Below are 17,858 nucleotides of genomic sequence, written 5' to 3' on the forward strand. Positions count from 1 at the left end.
GCTTTGACCTCGCCACACCCTTCTCTGCATCCTTTGTGGATGTACTGTTTCCTCCATGCCTCCTCCTGCAGGTGTGATTCTGACCTAGGAAACAGATGACACACCATGAGATGGGTGGTAGTGGCCCTGGGTCCTATGTTTGAGAGACGTGTAGATACACACCTGACTGAACACACGTGTGCAGCACATTGAGATAGTGCTGCTTCATCTGCTGCCTCATGTGCTCTGTGCTGTAGACGGTGGCTATACTGCAGAGGTAGCGTCTCTGTCCAGCTGTGAGGGCTGGATGCTGAGACACAAACAAGACCTGATGTGATCAGATGTCATCTGGTTACACATGAGGAATATTACAATGATCTCATTCCATCTTCAGGCCCCTGACAGGAAACCCTGAGTAGAGCTTGTCTGTGGTTTTACCTGTAAGAAGGGTGCAGACGTCAGAGAGTTGGGAAGGTGTATTGTCTTCATGTGCTGGCCGCCTGCAGACACAGTAACATGTGTTCCTCTGTACATCTCTCTCACCTGCTGACCAGGTCGACATTCAAAGCCTGCCAAAGGCCACACGACATGCAGCAGAACACCTTATTACAGGTCTAAGCAGCACATTAACACTCAGCTACTTGAAACATTATTAATCATGTGTTATTTTTAAAATCGGTTTCTCAGTGGTGCATCCACCTGAGCTCCAAGTTTCTGTGATGTGAATTCACGTCTAAACATTACTATTAAGCAACGTAGTACATTTACTTAAAGGGACTGTTTGTAACTTCTTAAACGTATAAATCACAGGGGTTGGTTATAAAGGTCAGACTCAGACTCCAACACAAACTACACGGAAGCACCAAAACCGCAAAGTTCTATCTAGTGAAGCCCGTCTCGCAAAACAGTGTTGACCGCGGTCGGAGGACGCAGGGGAGACCGTAGCTTTGGTCTCCAGGGCCGGAGTCTCTGCTGTACTCTGCTCCTCTGCCTGCTTGCCTTTACTCAGCTCACTCCACCTCACTTGCATGCGCGCACACTACACACTGCAGAAGACTTCGTAGCTCTGAGAATATCTAGTGAATGTACAGTGGACGTTTATGCAGAAATAAAAATGCTGCAGCTCCTCCAGACCAACAGAGGTTTTCCGTGTCTTGTGAAGTGACGGGGCTCTGCAGCAAGAAACGTTATCGTCTCCGACCGGGTGCCGGTGTCTCCCTCCGGCCGCGGTCGGGAGGCTGAAGCAAGAAAGCCAACACTAGGATCAGCATTAATTCATGGAGACCTTCGTCTGGTCAGCTAACATTACTGCCAAGTAGCTGAAATATAGAGTGATATTGTGGTTTTAGCTGACGTGTGTCGCCTCACTGTTTTGAGCGATGTTCGTTCATGTCTATGTAGAGCGAGCACAAGCGCGATGCTGACTTTCGTTGACTTAACGGCCACAGGTGTCGCTGTTAACAAGCATTTCTGATTTTTACAAACAGTTCCTTTAAAGGGACTGTTTGTAACTTTTTAAGCGTATAAATGTAGCGGGTCGGGACACATGCGCGCTCGCATATGCGCGTTCGCGTGTGGCCGCTGCCTCTCCTCCTCTGCCTGCTTGCCTTCACTCAGACAGCGCGCGCGTTCTCGTTCAGCTCGCTCCACCTCTAGACGTGAGCGCATGCTCACTACACACTGCAGAAGAGTTAGTTTAGCTCTGAGAATATCTAGTGAATGTACAATGGACGTTTGTGCAGAAATAACTGCTGCAGCTCCTCCAGACCAACAGAGGTTTCCCGTGTCTTGTGAAGTGACGGAGCTCCTCAGCGAGTAACGTTATCGTCTCGTTACCTACTGGGTGCCGGTGTCTCCCTGCTCTCTCCAGCTGCGGACGGAGAGAGCAGGGAGACACGCTGCAGAGCCCCGCTGCATCAGCCTGCGCTGAGGCAGGAAAAGCCAACACTAGGATCAGATCTAAATCATGTTCATGGAGAGACCTTCGTCTGGTCAGCTAACATTACTGCCAAGCAGCTGCAATATATATAGAGTGATATTGTGGCTTTAGCTGACGTGTGTCGCCTCACTGTTTTGAGCGATGCTCGTTCAGGTATATTGAGAGCGAGCAAGCGCAAGCTCAACGCTGACTTTCGTTGAATTCACGGCCACAGGTGTCGCTGTTAATAAGCAATTCTGAAAGTTACAAATAGTCCCTTTAAGTAACAATTTGAGGTACTTTATTTGTGTTTTTTGAGTTTATACTACTCTATACTTCTACTCCACTACATTTCAGAGGCAAATATTGTCTGTTTTACTTTCACAGATGTAGTTATTAGTTACTTTGGAGAATATTTTACCCACCAAACTACAAGGCTTCTAAAATATGATGTTATAAATCACCACAGTATTTAAAGTCTAAATTTAGCTCCACCGTGACCAGCTATAATAGTGAAACGCTGCTTACATGTTAATGTGTATGTAATTATAATTCAGAAATATAATACATACTATAACAGTCTGAAGGGGCCGCTCTTGACTTATATGTAATATAAATTTCTGATAGCACTTTTGCAGGACTTTTACTTGTAGTATTGGCTTCTTTACTTCACCAGTAAAAGATCTGAATATTCTTTGACCACCAGAAATGACAAAAACAGACCATTACTCTGAGTCTTTACTCATCACCTAAAAGCGCAAACATCTACAATTATATTTTAGACATAATTTGCATTCAAATAATCTATTTTGTAATTCTCTAATGAAAACAACAGGTTTATTTGTGTCGAGTTAGCATTTAAAGGAATATTTGACTCACCTCCTGTGCTTCTGCGGTTAGATTCTGTAGACCTAAAACAATTCAAGAATCTCATCATGTATGCATCATTCTTTCATTACAGATGTTAACACTCACATTGCGCTCTTACCTCATGAAGATGTGACCACTTCCATTCTTTACCAGCTTTTCTTTCTTCAGCTGCTCAACAAACGTAACCTGCTTCCTCATTGTTAATATTCGTTGTCGGAGACGCTGCTGCTACATGATGTGTTGCAGCCAGCGGAGCCGGACGGAGACATGAAACCAGCCCTGAAACCTGACTCTATTCCAAGGGCTCCTATTACACAGCACAGGTCTAATATACTTGAACCCAGAGCGTGTTCTCATCTAAAATGTAAAACACAAACTAAATTACAGGCCACTCTGTTTACACACTTTATTGAGCATCATGTCCAATATACATTGCATTGACACAAAATGGAAAACAACCAAAACAAATAATGGCGTTAGGGTGGATTACCTGGACACACCATTTCAGAGCGTATTGCTTAATGACATTTCAAACGCACCGAATCTGTGCAAAAACAGTGAACACCGGTCAGAGGAGGTCATGGGAGGTCATGGGAGGTTAGAAAATTCTGACTTGAAAAGGTAATGTCAACAGCAGTTATGTGATCATAAAGTCTACAGAAATCTACTAACTGTACACATCACATTCACCCAGAATGGACTAACAAATGGTATCAACACACCCAACTCCTTCAAACCTGATTGCATGCGCCAAAAGATGGTTAGCTATTTGTCAGTCAGTCACAGATCAATCATGTATAACGTACTTCAGAGTAAATGTCATCATGGCTTCATGAAAGTGAACCAGAGCCAATGGTTTCCAGACTCCACCCAAACACCACTGAGCCTATTCTGTCAAAATAAAACCTAGTTTGGGATTGTGTTCATTTAATTTACTAAGTGGTGAGTTAACCTCAAGTCTCTATCAAGTATTACAACCCAAATTTGGTGATTAAGTAAAGGTGATAAATATGATCTAGGACTCCAGATGTTGATAGAATTAAACTCAACAATGGAGTACTCAGAGTCTAAACCCTGGAGTGAATGTGACTGACACCTCATCCTTTACCCCACACATTGATGGGAAGCCAAATGTGCCACAACGACATCAGAGGGACGAGCCTATTTTTACTATGGAGCCCCTAAAATCCCCCACGTTAAAGCATCAAGTAGGCGAGATTGGAGCAAATATGATTAAAACAAGTTATTTTTATAAAACGGCCGCTATATCGTGACAGTAGTACATGAAACAGGTAACCTGAAAAATATCATGTGCCTCTGTGTCCCCCGGTGTCCTCTGGTGCTCCTAACGGCATCTGCAAAATTTCACAGACCGGAGGAAAACAATCAGTAAGAGCTGATCTGAGGTCTGCTGTCCAGCTGACGCCTATGAGAGCCGGCTGTCAATCACTCGCGAACTCCGATCAAACTAGGCAGCGCTGATCAAATATGAATCAATATTCTGTAGCTGTAATGCCTATTTCTCTCCTCACGTTTTCAGAAACATCTTGTAGTGTACTGTTTAGCTGTAAAATTAGAAAGTTTGTGACGTCGCCGCCATTTTGAAATCTGGTTAAGGAACGCCAAGTTCCGGTCACATGACCGGAGCACAGCCAATAGGAACGCTCTCTCAATGGAATGACCTGTGATTGGTCAAAGTCTCCCGTCACGGGCTAGATGTTCTAAAGCCTGAAAACAGAGCCATGAGGAGGAGCAGAAGTCTAGGCTCTTGACTTACAATATGCTGAAAGGTTATTATGGAATTTTTGCTCAATGATGCCAAAAATAAACTGCCTACTGCCACTTTAACAGATTAAGAACTGAAAGTAATTCTCGTCAAATGTGTGAACCTTTTAAACTGAGGTAAACTCAGATGCCAGTTAACCAGTACACCACGCGGACTGTATTTGGTTGTCCATGATTTATAGTAAGACATTCACTAAGAGATAATTAATAGATATCTTCATTGACCATGAGGGTCAATGAAGTGTTGAGGGAAAGGCTCAGGAATATTAGAGGTTTACGGTACTGACTGCTAATAGAGACCCTAATAAAGGTTGATCCTGAGAAGATGGCACAAACCTACTGTTACCATTAGCTGTGCTTGTGTGAGTCAATATATTATAAAACAGTAACTCTCAAATCACTGAGTAAGCCATTCCATGTACATCTACAGCTAGCAACAACACATAACAGAGCTGTTTGAGGGGATCATGCAGGTTTGAGAGTCACGGTTTTATATCTCTTAGACAGATACTAGCATAAGGAGAGCATAATGGCAGCAGGAAGAAAACCCTCCAAAAGTTCTCAGGCGCTCCCTCTAAACAACAAGCAGACTGTGAGGAAGTGAAGCCAACGGAAGGCAACAGTGATTCAATGACAGTGTTGTAAATAATCCATCTACTGACAGAGATTTGTTGGGCCGACATTAATCTGGTGGGAAGTATTCAGGAGGGAGGACAGGTGATGACCTAATGGTAACGGGTTTTCCTTTTTCTTTTACACAATCTTGACCACTAAATTGCATAAGAAACCTGGTATAAAGTAGAAACTGTTCAGCAGCAGATAAAAAAGCAAGTTAATTTACAGTAGTGACATATTTTACATCATTAATTTTTCAAAATAAATTAAATTAAATATACAGTTCCAGGTAGGAAACAGGTTAATTTCGCTGGTAGGGTTCTCAAATTGGCTCATCTTGCGGAAAATGACAACCGTTCACAGAAACGTGGTTGAAGCCAACCAATTCCTCTGACTGGCAAAACAAGGGGTGCAAAAGCCTTTTGCTGAAATCTTCCCTCTGAAGGCATTTCCTTTAACTGGAAAAAAGAACATCAGAATTACTATTACTTATCCAGAACAAAGTTTCACATATGGCTAGGACTTGGCTAAAACTATTCACTTCACTTACCCTGGAATTTACAATTGACTCCTAATCAAAAGCCATCTCTTGACTTTTTCTTACACAGCGAGCCACCTTCCTCTTGAATTCACCGTTAGGGTCCTCCCTCCACTCTTTCTGTGGGAGCAACATTAGAGTCTTTCAATGACACATCCTCAGTTTACTTGACCTGCCATGATAACGAGAATGAAAAGTGTCAGGGGGATGCAGAAGTAGTGTAACTCACCGCCGCGTCCACGTTAGCTGGTGAGTCGCTGTTGGGGTCTGCCAGCATGGAGATAACACTAATCATGATTGTCTCTACCGTGTGGATGGGAAGCCAGCGCTCCTCGGGCTTTTCATAACCAAACTTATCTTCTCCTGGCTCGTGCAGAATTGAGATGCAAACATCCCCGTTCTTTGCCACTGTGGAGAATGGGAGCACGAATTTAACAGCAGCTAGTACAGTGTAATGACAGCCTTCATTACAGTTAAACTCAAAGCCTGGATTACTTTACTGCTTCATCAACAAAGCCTTCAAAACCATCCAATAAAGTAGCAGAAATGAAGTGTCCAGACCAAGTGATGGCCATGAGGATCTGAAGGAAGCACACTTGTTTACCGTTTGGGTGCCAGATTTCTGTGATGAACTTCATCTTAGGAGGCCGTAGTGGATAATCATAGGGAAAGGTTAGATATGCTTTGAAAAACCCTCCTTCACTGCAATACAAAGAACAGAGCAAGGACATATGAGAAACTATGACTTTAAATAGACATTCATATCAATTATTTCTCAACCAAAGACATTACTGTCCAAATCTTTTTCTCACTTACAAAAGGGTATCTTGTGGACCAATGATCACAACTTCCCATTTATATATGTCATCATCATCTATCAGACCAGCTGAAAAGCCCTCCACGGGGTTCTTGTTGAGCTCTGAAAAAAGAGGCAGAAGGTATTTTTAAAACAATAAACTGGAAATAAAACACAACTAAAGGAATTTCACGCAAGTGACAGGTCTACTCCGTCCAGTATAGATTACTGGGTAGATTTAGGAGAAGGGACATTACTGAAGTTATTGAATATTTTTCCCATTAAAAGTTCACTAAAATTATGCAAAAGCATATTTTTTCCAAACTAAGTGTCTTAGTACAACTATGATGAGAACATCGATGTGTGAAGTTATTTTGGTGGTGCTACACTGTATAATACTGAAGCTATTGAATATTTTTCTCTTTTCGGCGTTGCACTTTGTACCATCTACAGACATTCGTCTCACAGCCGGCTGCGCATAGAGATCAATGTTATGTGTCCAGCTAGGAGGACGGCTCATTTTGATTAAAATGAGGTTGTAGCTCGTTGTCTACCTTACTACGGTTACAAAGAGCTGTTGTTTGTGTTTTAACAACGTTTCTGTTATGAGTTATTGATCCAAGAAGTTTGAATCTGTCAATATCTTTCCAAATTTACCGAAGTACATCATCTAGGGGGGCTCCGTACATCAGCAATGTGTGGACTGTCAGGAATGATTGGAAGAAGTGGACTATGAAGTAACTCGTTCCCTCGAGATACCTAACTTGAGGGAACAAGTTACTAACTCGAGGGAACGGGTTACTTACTTGAGGGAACGAGCTAATAAAAAACTTCTCCTAGTGGGTGTAGGGGGTCTCCGTACTTAAAGGTACAGGTAAATCTAAGGTGAGCTGCATGTTGGTTTATTTCCTTTTGTTAGCTGCTGTTGATACACAATCTACTGTGAAACAGCTGCAGGAAATGTTGAGTTTGCATTCACAACTAATTAATGAGACAAAGTAGGTTAACAGCTGCTGACCAGAGTGAACAAGTAGTACGTGCTGTATTAGCTCTATTAATTAACATCATTACTTTCAGAAAGCAAAGCATGAATTGTGCTGATTTGACCTCCTGAGCCCTTGTTTCAACTCTGTGGCCCAGGAAGCTTTTTAATATAACAAAAAAATCTGTAAAATAGGTGCCTGGAAACACTTCCCAACATTGACACTGACTGATCTGCTTCAAGCATTCCTCTAATATAACTTTTGTTTAATCCGTATTATAGGAGATATTCAGTTTTCAGTGTTTGTATCATATCAGAATATTCATAGTCTATACAGTTAATATAATATACAGTTTGCATAATGTTCATGGTTCAAATCGTGGTTTCCAAAAATAATTATCACTGTTGAAGTGAATCACCAAGTTGAAGAACTGAACTGAGTCAACCACTGTAAAGCCAGTGATTCACAATCAGGGGTATCTCAGAAGTGTATCAGAGGTGTATCAGGGGTATCTCAGAAGTGTATCAGAGGTGTATCAGGGGTATCAGGGGTGTCTCAGAGGTGTATCAGGGGTATCTCAGAGGTGTATCAGGGGTATCTCAGAGGTGTATCAGAGGTATCTCAGAGGTATCTCAGAGGTGTATCAGGGGTATCTCAGAGGTGTATCAGGGGTATCTCAGAGGTGTATCAGAGGTGTATCAGGGGTATCTCAGAAGTGTCTCAGAGGTGTATCAGGGGTATCAGGGGTGTCTCAGAGGTATCTCAGAAGTGTATCAGGGGTATCTCAGAGGTGTATCAGGGGTATCTCAGAGGTGTATCAGAGGTGTATCAGGGGTATCTCAGAGGTGTATCAGGGGTATCTCAGAGGTGTATCAGGGGTATCTCAGGTGTATCCGGGGTATCTCAGAGGTGTATCAGAGGTGTATCAGAGGTATCTCAGGTGTATCTGGGGTATCTCAGAGGTGTATCAGAGGTATCTCAGAGGTGTATCAGGGGTATCTCAGAGGTGTATCAGGGGTACCTCAGCGGTGCATCAGGGGTATCTCAGAGGTGTATCAGGGGTATCTCAGAGGTGTATCAGGGGTATCTCAGAGGTGTATCAGGGGTATCTCAGCGGTGCATCAGGGGTATCTCTGAGGTGTATCAGGGGTATCTCAGAGGGGTATCTCAGAGGTGTATCAGGAGTATCTCAGAGGTGTCTCAGGGGTATCAGGGGAAGCTCAGAGGTGTATCAGAGGTATCTCAGAGGTGTATCAGGGGTGTCTCAGGGGAAGCTCAGAGGTGTATCAGGGGTGTCTCAGGGGAAGCTCAGAGGTGTATCAGGGGTGTCTCAGAGGTGTATCAGGGGTGTCTCAGAGGTGTATCGGGGGTATCTCAGAGGTGTATCAGAGGTGTATCAGAGGTATCAGGGGTGTCTCAGAGGTGTATCAGGGGTGTCTCAGAGGTGTATCAGAGGTGTATCAGGGGTGTCTCAGGGGTATCTGGGGTGTCTCGAGTATCTCAAGGGTATCTCATTGTCTCAGTCCATGTGTCTGGCATTAATAAGAAAAGATACACCACTGCCACCAACAGTGATAATATGAGAATATAAGATTGAGCCACCAGGAGAAGTGATGATTGAGATCAGATGCGGATCCTCACTAGAACCGTTAACTAAGCAGCGGTACATTATCAGAACCGTCCCATAGGATCTTATAGAGCTGGGTTGTTACCAAGCTGCTGCTGATGTAGTCGCATATTAGTGTATGAAAGGCCTAGAATATACACAGCTAGCATTAGTGAAGCTGAAGTGATGAGAGCAGAGGAGTCCCTGCTTCATTATTCCTTTGTTCCGTTAGCTAACTAATGTCCCACCTGCTAACCCGCTAGCAGGGCTGGCGTTGGGATCAAGTGTCGGTTCACATATAGATTATTTGAGCCAGGTATATTTGTAAATCTAGATGTCTTTATTTCCACAAGAGATGAGCTGATGAGAGCTGAGCTGAAGCCGTGATGTAGCTGGTTAGCTCTCTGAGCTTCCTCCTCTGGCGTAAACACAGACACAGCTTAGCGGAGCTAACAGAAGCTAACGTTAGCCGCTAGCTAGGGAGCCTTTATAGCGGCTACATCTAGAGCTATACAACATGTTATTCACATTACCTGCTAGTTGTTTTCGAAGAAGTAATGCTGATTGTTCGGTCATGGTACGCGGACGTAAATGAAAATCAATTTGTGTCGACAAAATACTTCCCAACAGATCCCGTTAGAGCAGAAGAAGCTGAACCGCAGTGAGATGTCTCTATATCTCTATCTCTGCTGCTGCTGCTGGTTCTCTCTCTCTCTCTCTCTCTCTCTCTCCTCTCTCTCTCTCTCTCTCTCTGTTTTCTTCCGAGCTTCAGCTGCTGCCTGCAGCTCTGCGCATGCGCGGCTGCAGTCCATGTAAATAACTGTTTATGTGTGTTTATGTGCGTGTGTTCCATGAATGTATCACGGTGCGTTCAAGGCAACGTTTCTTTTTCAAGAAATCAACAAGCACTAACCTGGAAACGTTCCTTCATCCTCTCTACGTTACTCCTGCTTCATATGTCATTACACACTGCATCATCATGATTATCATTATTATTTTTATTATTATTATTATTATTATTATTATTATTATAACTATTATATTTATATTATTATTATTATTATATAATTATTATTGTCATTATTAATGATAATAATAATAATCAATAACATTAATATACCATTACAGAGGTGGTACATCTTATATAATGCATGTAATCCATTACATTTGAATATACCATTAGAGGTCAGCTCATAGATACATCTTATATAAATACTGTACTAAAAGATCATCTGACATCAATGCTTTCTTGTCTATTAACGATGTGTTTATGATAATGATACCGACTGACCGATTCATTGGTTGTTGTTTACTTCATGGTGTTTTGTGCATTGTTATCTCATTAATTGTTGTTTTAACAAGTTTATTGATGCTATTAATGGACAAAGTATTTTTGCTGATACCTGGTGAAACAATGTGTGATGAATTTGTGGTATGAAACAGAGGAACAATATGGCATTATCGGGTAGCATAATATAAACTGGGGAAAAAAAGTTCGGAAACTTGTGTTTTGTCGATTATTTCTCTGTTGTTACAATGCTAATTGGCATTGTATTTTACATGGTTGGAAAGCCTGTTTATTTACCTTCACAATGATGTCCAACTTGTGAGGATCATGCATTTGTGGGATGAGCAGCACAGCTGATTGTGGGCAACGCCCAAGAAAAATTTGCCAAAATGCTCTGCCAATGGTAAACATTGTATTCTCCTGTTGGAATTGACTCTTGTTTTGAGTTGTTTGGTGGATTCGTTGCAGGTCAGCCAGTGTGGTTGTGTTGGTCTCTCTAACACGTACAGCACGACCAAGCTGATCCCACAAGTGTTGAATTGGGTTGAGGTCTGGACTCTTGGCAGGCCGTTCCATTCTCTCTATTCCCACATTGTGGAGGTAGTCTGTGATAACCCTGGCTCTGTGGGGGCGAGCGTTGTCATCTTGGAGGATGAAGTTAGGTCCCAGATTGTGGAGATATGGGGTCGCCACTGGCTGCAGAATCTCATCCCGATATCTCACTGCATTGAGATCGATTTCCAAAGATGTAAAATACAATGCCAATTAGTATTGTAACAACAGAGAAATAATCAACCAAACACAAGTTTACAAACTTTTCCCAGTTTACTTTAATACTACTAAAAATGATCATTTTACTTTTTATAGTTTTTGTGTCACTCCAGTGGCATAGACAGTCATTTTCACATGAAAGACAAAAAAAAGGATATTTATGTACTGTATTGTTGTATTACAACTAACTACTATACTGTATTTCTGTATTATACCTAAATACTACACTGTATAATCTATACTGTATTTCTGTATTACAAGTAACTAACGTTACTGTATTGTTTTATTACAACTAACTACTCTTCAGTATTTCTGTATTACACCTAACTACTGTACTGTATTTTTTTTATTACACCTAACTACTGTACTGTATTTCTGTATTACATTTAACTACTGTACTGTACTGTAACTGTAACTGTACTGTAACTGTAACAGTACTGTACTGTAACTGTACTGTAACTGTAACTGTAACTGTAACTGTACTGTAACTGTACTGTAACTGTACCTGAATTGTACTGTACAAGTGTTTAGATTAACGGTTGTTGCCGCAGCATATACGCGAGATACGCGAGATGCGTTCCATACTATGGGAAATATGGGTTGCATGCTCGACCTAACTTAATCTATTTAAAAGGCGATTGAAAAGGTTGTACTTATGTGAAAAAACGTTGGTTTTCACTCCATGAATCTTTGCTTATTCCTATAAAAGTCAATAAAGAAATTAATTTGTTCGCCAAAGACGCATATTTCATGGAGATATCATAGTTACTAGCATAGTGGTTGAAATCTCGAGCTTGTGAAGAGCACATAAAGGCAGCATTTTGCGGAAGGAAGGTTGATGGGCGCCATGTTTAATAGATCACAAGTTAGCTAGCATTAGCATTAACGCTAGCTGTTTACAAGCCAGAACTTTGAACTCGAGTCGGAAATCTAAAGCGAGCCCTCAACCTGATCGAAGATGAATGTGATCGATCATGTACGAGATATGGCTGCCGCTGGTCTCCACTCTAATGTCCGGATACTGAGCAGTTTGTTGCTGACGATGAGTAATAACAACCCGTAAGTAATGGCCCAGCGGGCTCCGACTAGTTCCTGAACAACGCCTCTCTCCAGTAGCCCGACACAGTGCTAGCCCAGAGCTAACTGCTCAACAATAGACCACATTAAAGCAGCTCGGGCTTCTATAGCAATGCAAAAAGATGCCTGCAATCTACTCATCCCAAGTAACTGCGTCAACAAGAGTTTAATAGACAGCTTTGGGCGGAGCAGAGTGGACGTGTCTTTCCAAGAACTAGTCATATGAAGAGTCTCCTGCAGTTAGCTGAAGTAGAGCTGATCAACGGGGACTGATCACAGGACGGATAGCGTTGAGAACCTGTGATTTCTCTTCTCAGTCTGGACACCACAGTGGATTGATTGATTGATTGATTTATAACAGTGGCTCTGTGTTCTCAAAGGTACACCACAGTGTTTTAGTTCTCACGTAACGTTAACGTTAGAGTTAGCCCGGCAGAAGGATCTACAGCTGAAGCAGGATGCTTCTACTCTTTCTACTATGATATACTGTATATGGATAATATACCTATTTTAAAAAAACGGCTTACGCTCCTGTGCTTTGGATCAATAACGTTCACTGTCTTAGGTTGTGGTTGTTGTTGTTGTTGTGCTTTTCAGTTTTATTGAGAATATTCTTCATCGGTTTGGTTGGCTTTATATGTTTTTATTAATTATTATTCTGCTTTTCTCTTCTGTATTCTCTGTGAGATCATTTAAGTCTTTGTATTATTAGCATTTCAACTGACACACTGTGCTATCAGGTGTTGAATAGGGACATGTTTTCTATGTTGTGTCTATTCTGATTCTAATGACTTTATTATTTGTATGTTTTTCATTGAAGAGAGCTTTTGTCGCCGGCCCAGAAGTACCAGCTGCTGGTTTACCACGCCGATGCCATCTTCCATGATAAGGAATATCGTAATGCTGCCTGTAAATACAGCATGGCTCTGCAACAGAAGAAGGTGCTCAGCAAAACATCTAAAGTCCGTACTTCTACTGGCGGAGCTGCAGCGAACATACAGGCTCAGGTATGTTGGATAACTCTTATGATAACGATATCCAACCAGATTTCCTACAGATTGCAAGATGACACCTCAATTGCATTTACATTCATTTGCTGTTTTGGTGATAGTGTCGTACCGTATTGTGTACCGTGAGGGACAAATATCCAAAATATCCATACCACTGACTTGGTCTGTTGGCATGAACAGTAATAGAAATAAAACTAAAATTACACATGATGTTGTCTTTCAGAGTTTGCCCTCAGAAATTGAGGTAAAGTACAAGATCGCTGAATGCTACACTATTTTGAAACTGGATAAAGATGCTATTGCCGTACTGGATGGGATCCCATCCAGACAGAGGACTCCTAAGGTGGGCTGCTACCCTCACAATTATTCTAATACACTTTATGTGCTTTTTTTATAATACAGAGGTGCTGCACATCAAGGCCTTCCACTGATGATGATGATGATAATGATCATCAGTAACAACATGTGAATGTGCAGCGTGCACACATGGGACCAAAATGAAAGTTATTGTGGAAAGAGCAGGCAGAGTAATGATGTGTAGCCATGTCACTTTGGAATAATAGAGAAACAAACCAAACTAATAAAGGGATAAACCTATCGATTTTAAGTCAAAAAGTAGTAATCATTTATTATTCAAATGTTTTAAAAAATCCACAATTGGAGTAAGGCTGTAAAAGTGATGGACTTTACGGTTAGTTCTACTTTGATTAATGCTGCTTTTAGGGGCAAAACTGTTCTAATTTTGTTTCCTGGAATAATCAGAAATGGTATCATGATCACAATCACTACTTCATTACTGCATTCATTTCTACTAATCATTTTGCATGAGGTTTTTTATTAGTTTTTGTAGAGAATGGTGATGAAATGGATGTTTTTGTTGTGTGTGGCCTCAGATCAACATGATGCTAGCTAACCTGTACAGGAAAGCTGGTCAGGAGCGTTCTGCCGTGACGAGCTACAAAGAGGTCCTCAGACAGTGTCCCCTCGCCCTGGATGCCATCATTGGTATGCATGGCCACAGAGACACCTTCATCCAACAGATAACCGGCTGCTTAAAGCTGCCTTCACATCAGACATTTGCTCTTCGCTCACCGCGAGGTAGGGCACTGCAGAGGAAAAGTGCAGCTATAATATGTCATCGAGGAACGCCATTCACTGTTTCTAGGCAACAGTTGTAGCAGTTATCTCATTGGTTGCGCTTTAAAAGGTCACCGGCAGCCAAGCTCAGAGTTGAAATAATTAGAACTTTGAGCGCAGCGCTCGGTGTTGATTTCGAGTGGTGCGCCATGCCAAGAGAAGTGCTACCGCCTAGTCGGGTGCCACCGCTCTCCTCGTAGGAAAACAATGATACAGCCAGCGATACAACCACACACACATACACACACACGCACTGAGAATATCTGTGCTTGGACCTAGTGAATCACTTTTGTTTTTTCCTCCAGGTCTTCTCTCTTTATCAGTGAAAGGAGCTGAAGTGGCGTCCATGACTATGGACGTGATCCAGAGCATCCCCAACCTGGACTGGCTCTCTGTGTGGATCAAAGCGTATGCCTTCATACATGCAGGAGACAACCAGAGAGCCATCAACACTATCTGGTGAGCAGAGCAGTAATGAGACATACTGACTGGTTGAATATTCCTGTCCTTTTTATTTGATGAGTCTCTGTCCCTCCCTCATCTGGTCTCAGCTCTCTGGAGAAGAAGTCTCTGTTGCGGGACAACGTGGACCTCCTGGTGAGCCTGGCAGATGTATATTTCAGGGCAGGTGACACCAAGAACGCCATCCTCAAATTTGAACAAGCCCAGATGCTGGACCCGTACCTCATCAAAGGTGTGCTGCAGGTTTTATTGATTGATTGATTGAATGATTGAATGATTGATTGATTGACAGTCTTCAGTCATTATGTGTGCCATGGGCTCGGGACACTCAGCCACCCTAAACAAGACATGGAAACATGTGGAGGTAAAATGTCAGTTATGTTGTTTGCACCTGCAGGAATGGATGTTTATGGCTACCTGATGGCCCGTGAAGGACACCTGGAGGATGTTGAAGTCCTGGGAGGACGATTATTTAATATCTCAGACCAGCATGCAGAACCCTGGGTGATCTCTGGGTGAGTCTCTGAGGGATACGTCTGCTACATGAAGTATCTTTGTCATATTGTTTGAATTGGTTTTCTCTTGTTCAGCTGTCACAGCTTTTATAGCAAGCGTTACTCCAGAGCCCTGTACCTGGGAGCGAAGGCCATCCAGCTGAACAGCAACAGTGTGCAGGCTCTCCTCCTGAAGGGGGCAGCACTGAGGAACATGGGGCGAGTTCAAGAAGCCATCATCCACTTCAGGGAGGCCATGCGCCTGGCTCCCTGCAGACTTGACTGCTATGAAGGCATGTTTGTAACGTCTCAATTTTCTTTTCACATGCAGTACATTTGTGTTGTGCTTGCATTCACCTCTAACTAACAACGATTGTCTCTTCATAGGTCTGATTGACTGTTACCTGGCATCCAATGGGATTCGAGAGGCGATGGGGATGGCCAATAACATCTATAAGACTCTGGGGGCTAATGCACAGACTCTGACCATCCTTGCCACAGTGTGCCTGGAAGACCCAGTGACTCAGGAGAAAGCAAAAACCCTGCTGGACAAAGCACTGGCCCAGAGACCCGACTACACCAAGGCTGTGGTGAAGAAGGCTGAACTGCTCAGTACGTTCAGCTGCTTCTACTGTTTGCTTTTAATGAATTAAACTGGCAGCTAAAGTAGTGACGTAGTTCCCAGAAATTCAAATCTATAATGAGTACAGATGGAAGATGACAGTGTTGTGTTTTCTTGTGAAGGTCGGGAACAGAAATATGAAGAAGGGATCGCTCTCCTCCGGAACGCCCTGGCCAATCAGAGTGATTGTGTTCTGCACAGAATGCTGGGAGATTTCCTGGTGGCCGTCAACGATTACCAAGAAGCCATGGATCAGTACAGCATAGCGCTAAGGTAACCAGAGGTGACTCTTTATGGTGGTGTACCAATCAAAGTAGAAGATAAGGATTGTCATTTAGTGTATTTTCTCTCCTAAGCCTGGACCCCAACGACCAGAAGTCTTTAGAAGGCATGCAGAAGATGGAGAAAGAGGAGAGTCCCACCGACGCCACGGTGGAGCTGGACGGTGACGACATGGAGGGCAGTGGAGAGGATGGAGATCTGGAGGGCAGTGACAGTGAAGCAGCCCAGTGGGCTGATCAGGAACAGTGGTTTGGTATGCAATGACCCCCCCCCCCCCCCACCCCCCCTCCTCTGGGCCATCGGGGGCGTCAAACAGGACAAGGTCTCCCAGCATCCTGACAACCTGATCAACCACTTCACTGTGGAGCTCATTGAGCCTTGTTTACTGTCCAGTAGTCTCACAGGAGCAGTAGACACTCAGTCCCAGAGGAAATCCTGATGTGGTGGTCAACACCTGGGTGGCTCAGTATTTGTGAAAATGAAGTAATGACTCGGACTCTACTTTTGTTATTTCTTCAGCACTTGTTTATTTCATTGTAGCTGGCAGTCTGAATAAATGCTTCCCAGTCCCAGGTGGTGTCAGTGTACAGAACCAGACCTGCTGACGGTTGTTCAGTATACTGGAGAGCTGTTCACATACTGGGAGGTGGTTTTAACAGAACCAGACCTGCTGATAGTTGGGTTGTTGTTCAGTATGCTGGAGAGCTGTTCACATACTGGGAGATGTAGACAGAATCAGATCTCCTTCACATATGTTACAGGAGATTTTAACCTGATGTTTTCTTTGAGCCTGACTGAGTCACAGTGAAGGTTGGTCTGTGAAAAAATGACTATGTACCATATATCCGCTGCTCTTTAAAATATATCATCTAAATTTGAGTTTTGTCACATGACAGTGTGTCATGTAATGTACATGCTTTATTATTTTGGTGTATGTTGTCTGTTGAGTCTGCCTTTCTGTCCAAAAAAAAATAATCCTACAATTGACTCAAGTGTTTCAAGATAGTATTTTGTACATATTTTTAAAGTGTATAATAAAATTATTAAACACTCACTTGATATGAATGGAGTAAACCAGTTTCTCTTAAAGGACCCGTGTGTAAGAATCAGGAGGATCTATCTATCTATCGAGAGATAAACTAACTTCTGATCCTCTAGATCAATGGTTCCTCTCAACATTCACTGATATTCTAGAGATAAACTAACATCTGATCGTCTAGATCACCGGTTCCTCAACATTCACTGATATTCTAGAGATAAACTACCTTCTGATCGTCTAGATCACCGGTTCCTCTCAACATTCAGTGATATTCTAGAGATAAACTACCTTCTGATCGTCTAGATCACCGGTTCCTCTGAACATTCACTGATATTCTAGAGATAAACTAACATCTGGTTCCTCTGAACATTCACTGATATTCTAGAGATAAACTAACATCTGATCCTCTAGATCACTGGTTCCTCTGAACATTCACTGATATTCTAGAGATAAACTAACATCTGATCCTTTAGATCACTGGTTCCTCTCAACATTCACTGATATTCTAGAGATAAACTAACTTCTGGTGCTTTTTATCTAGAAAAACGGCAGCTCCCCTGTTCACTTGTATAGGGTTACAGGCCAG

At 42.5% G+C, this 17,858-nt stretch overlaps 3 protein-coding genes across 4 annotated transcripts; 1 reads left to right on the forward strand and 2 right to left on the reverse strand.

The window, feature by feature from the left end:
* Nucleotides 1-94: 94 nt before the first annotated feature.
* LOC119493522 (protein FAM216A-like) lies at nt 95-4,098 on the reverse strand. The gene is made up of 4 exons (XM_037778891.1): nt 2,886-4,098; nt 2,777-2,808; nt 418-548; nt 95-307 (listed from the first exon to the last, which is right to left on the reverse strand). The coding sequence occupies exons 1-4, from the start codon at nt 2,963-2,965 to the stop codon at nt 134-136; spliced, it is 417 nt and encodes a 138-aa protein (XP_037634819.1). The 5' UTR covers nt 2,966-4,098; the 3' UTR covers nt 95-133.
* A 1,205-nt stretch (nt 4,099-5,303) lies between these two features.
* LOC119492806 (ubiquitin-conjugating enzyme E2 G1-like) lies at nt 5,304-9,829 on the reverse strand. Its single transcript, XM_037777573.1, has 6 exons — nt 9,624-9,829; nt 6,522-6,624; nt 6,310-6,407; nt 5,935-6,113; nt 5,718-5,825; nt 5,304-5,625 (listed from the first exon to the last, which is right to left on the reverse strand). The coding sequence occupies exons 1-5, from the start codon at nt 9,664-9,666 to the stop codon at nt 5,739-5,741; spliced, it is 510 nt and encodes a 169-aa protein (XP_037633501.1). The 5' UTR covers nt 9,667-9,829; the 3' UTR covers nt 5,304-5,625; nt 5,718-5,738.
* A 2,152-nt stretch (nt 9,830-11,981) lies between these two features.
* anapc7 (anaphase promoting complex subunit 7) lies at nt 11,982-17,292 on the forward strand. Of its 2 annotated transcripts, none has more exons than XM_037777571.1 (11): nt 11,982-12,208; nt 13,047-13,233; nt 13,460-13,579; nt 14,130-14,241; nt 14,679-14,832; nt 14,925-15,067; nt 15,233-15,350; nt 15,426-15,622; nt 15,717-15,941; nt 16,074-16,224; nt 16,308-17,292. In XM_037777571.1, exons 1-11 carry the CDS (start codon nt 12,108-12,110, stop codon nt 16,495-16,497), a joined length of 1,698 nt encoding a protein of 565 aa, XP_037633499.1. In that variant the 5' UTR covers nt 11,982-12,107; the 3' UTR covers nt 16,498-17,292. The 2 variants fall into 2 exon arrangements, with proteins under 2 accessions (XP_037633499.1, XP_037633500.1); XM_037777572.1 differs by lacking the exon at nt 11,982-12,208 and adding an exon at nt 12,306-12,606 and having other exon boundaries at nt 16,308-16,497.
* Nucleotides 17,293-17,858: the final 566 nt, after the last annotated feature.

This window comes from Sebastes umbrosus, chromosome 8 (genome assembly GCF_015220745.1).
Source record: "Sebastes umbrosus isolate fSebUmb1 chromosome 8, fSebUmb1.pri, whole genome shotgun sequence".
NCBI classification, from domain to species: Eukaryota; Metazoa; Chordata; class Actinopteri; order Perciformes; family Sebastidae; genus Sebastes; species Sebastes umbrosus.

What these genes read in the sequence shown, in the direction of transcription:
- LOC119493522 (XM_037778891.1), bottom strand. Translation starts at nt 2,965, where the DNA reads ATGAGGAAGCAGGTTACGTTTGTTGAGCAGCTGAAGAAAGAAAAGCTG. An exon ending in TAACCGCAGAAGCACAGGAG is followed by an intron (nt 549 to 2,776) that starts GTGAGTCAAATA and finishes GGCCTTTGGCAG; the next exon opens with GCTTTGAATGTCGACCTGGT. An exon ending in CGTCTGCACCCTTCTTACAG is followed by an intron (nt 308 to 417) that starts GTAAAACCACAG and finishes TGATCACATCAG; the next exon opens with GTCTTGTTTGTGTCTCAGCA.
- LOC119492806 (XM_037777573.1), bottom strand. Translation starts at nt 9,666, where the DNA reads ATGACCGAACAATCAGCATTACTTCTTCGAAAACAACTAGCAG. An exon ending in TCTTCGAAAACAACTAGCAG is followed by an intron (nt 6,625 to 9,623) that starts GTAATGTGAATA and finishes CTCTTTTTTCAG; the next exon opens with AGCTCAACAAGAACCCCGTG. An exon ending in CAGCTAACGTGGACGCGGCG is followed by an intron (nt 5,826 to 5,934) that starts GTGAGTTACACT and finishes TTGCTCCCACAG; the next exon opens with AAAGAGTGGAGGGAGGACCC.
- anapc7 (XM_037777571.1), top strand. Translation starts at nt 12,108, where the DNA reads ATGAATGTGATCGATCATGTACGAGATATGGCTGCCGCTGGTCTCCAC. An exon ending in GAAGAAGGCTGAACTGCTCA is followed by an intron (nt 15,942 to 16,073) that starts GTACGTTCAGCT and finishes TTTCTTGTGAAG; the next exon opens with GTCGGGAACAGAAATATGAA. An exon ending in CAGTACAGCATAGCGCTAAG is followed by an intron (nt 16,225 to 16,307) that starts GTAACCAGAGGT and finishes TTCTCTCCTAAG; the next exon opens with CCTGGACCCCAACGACCAGA.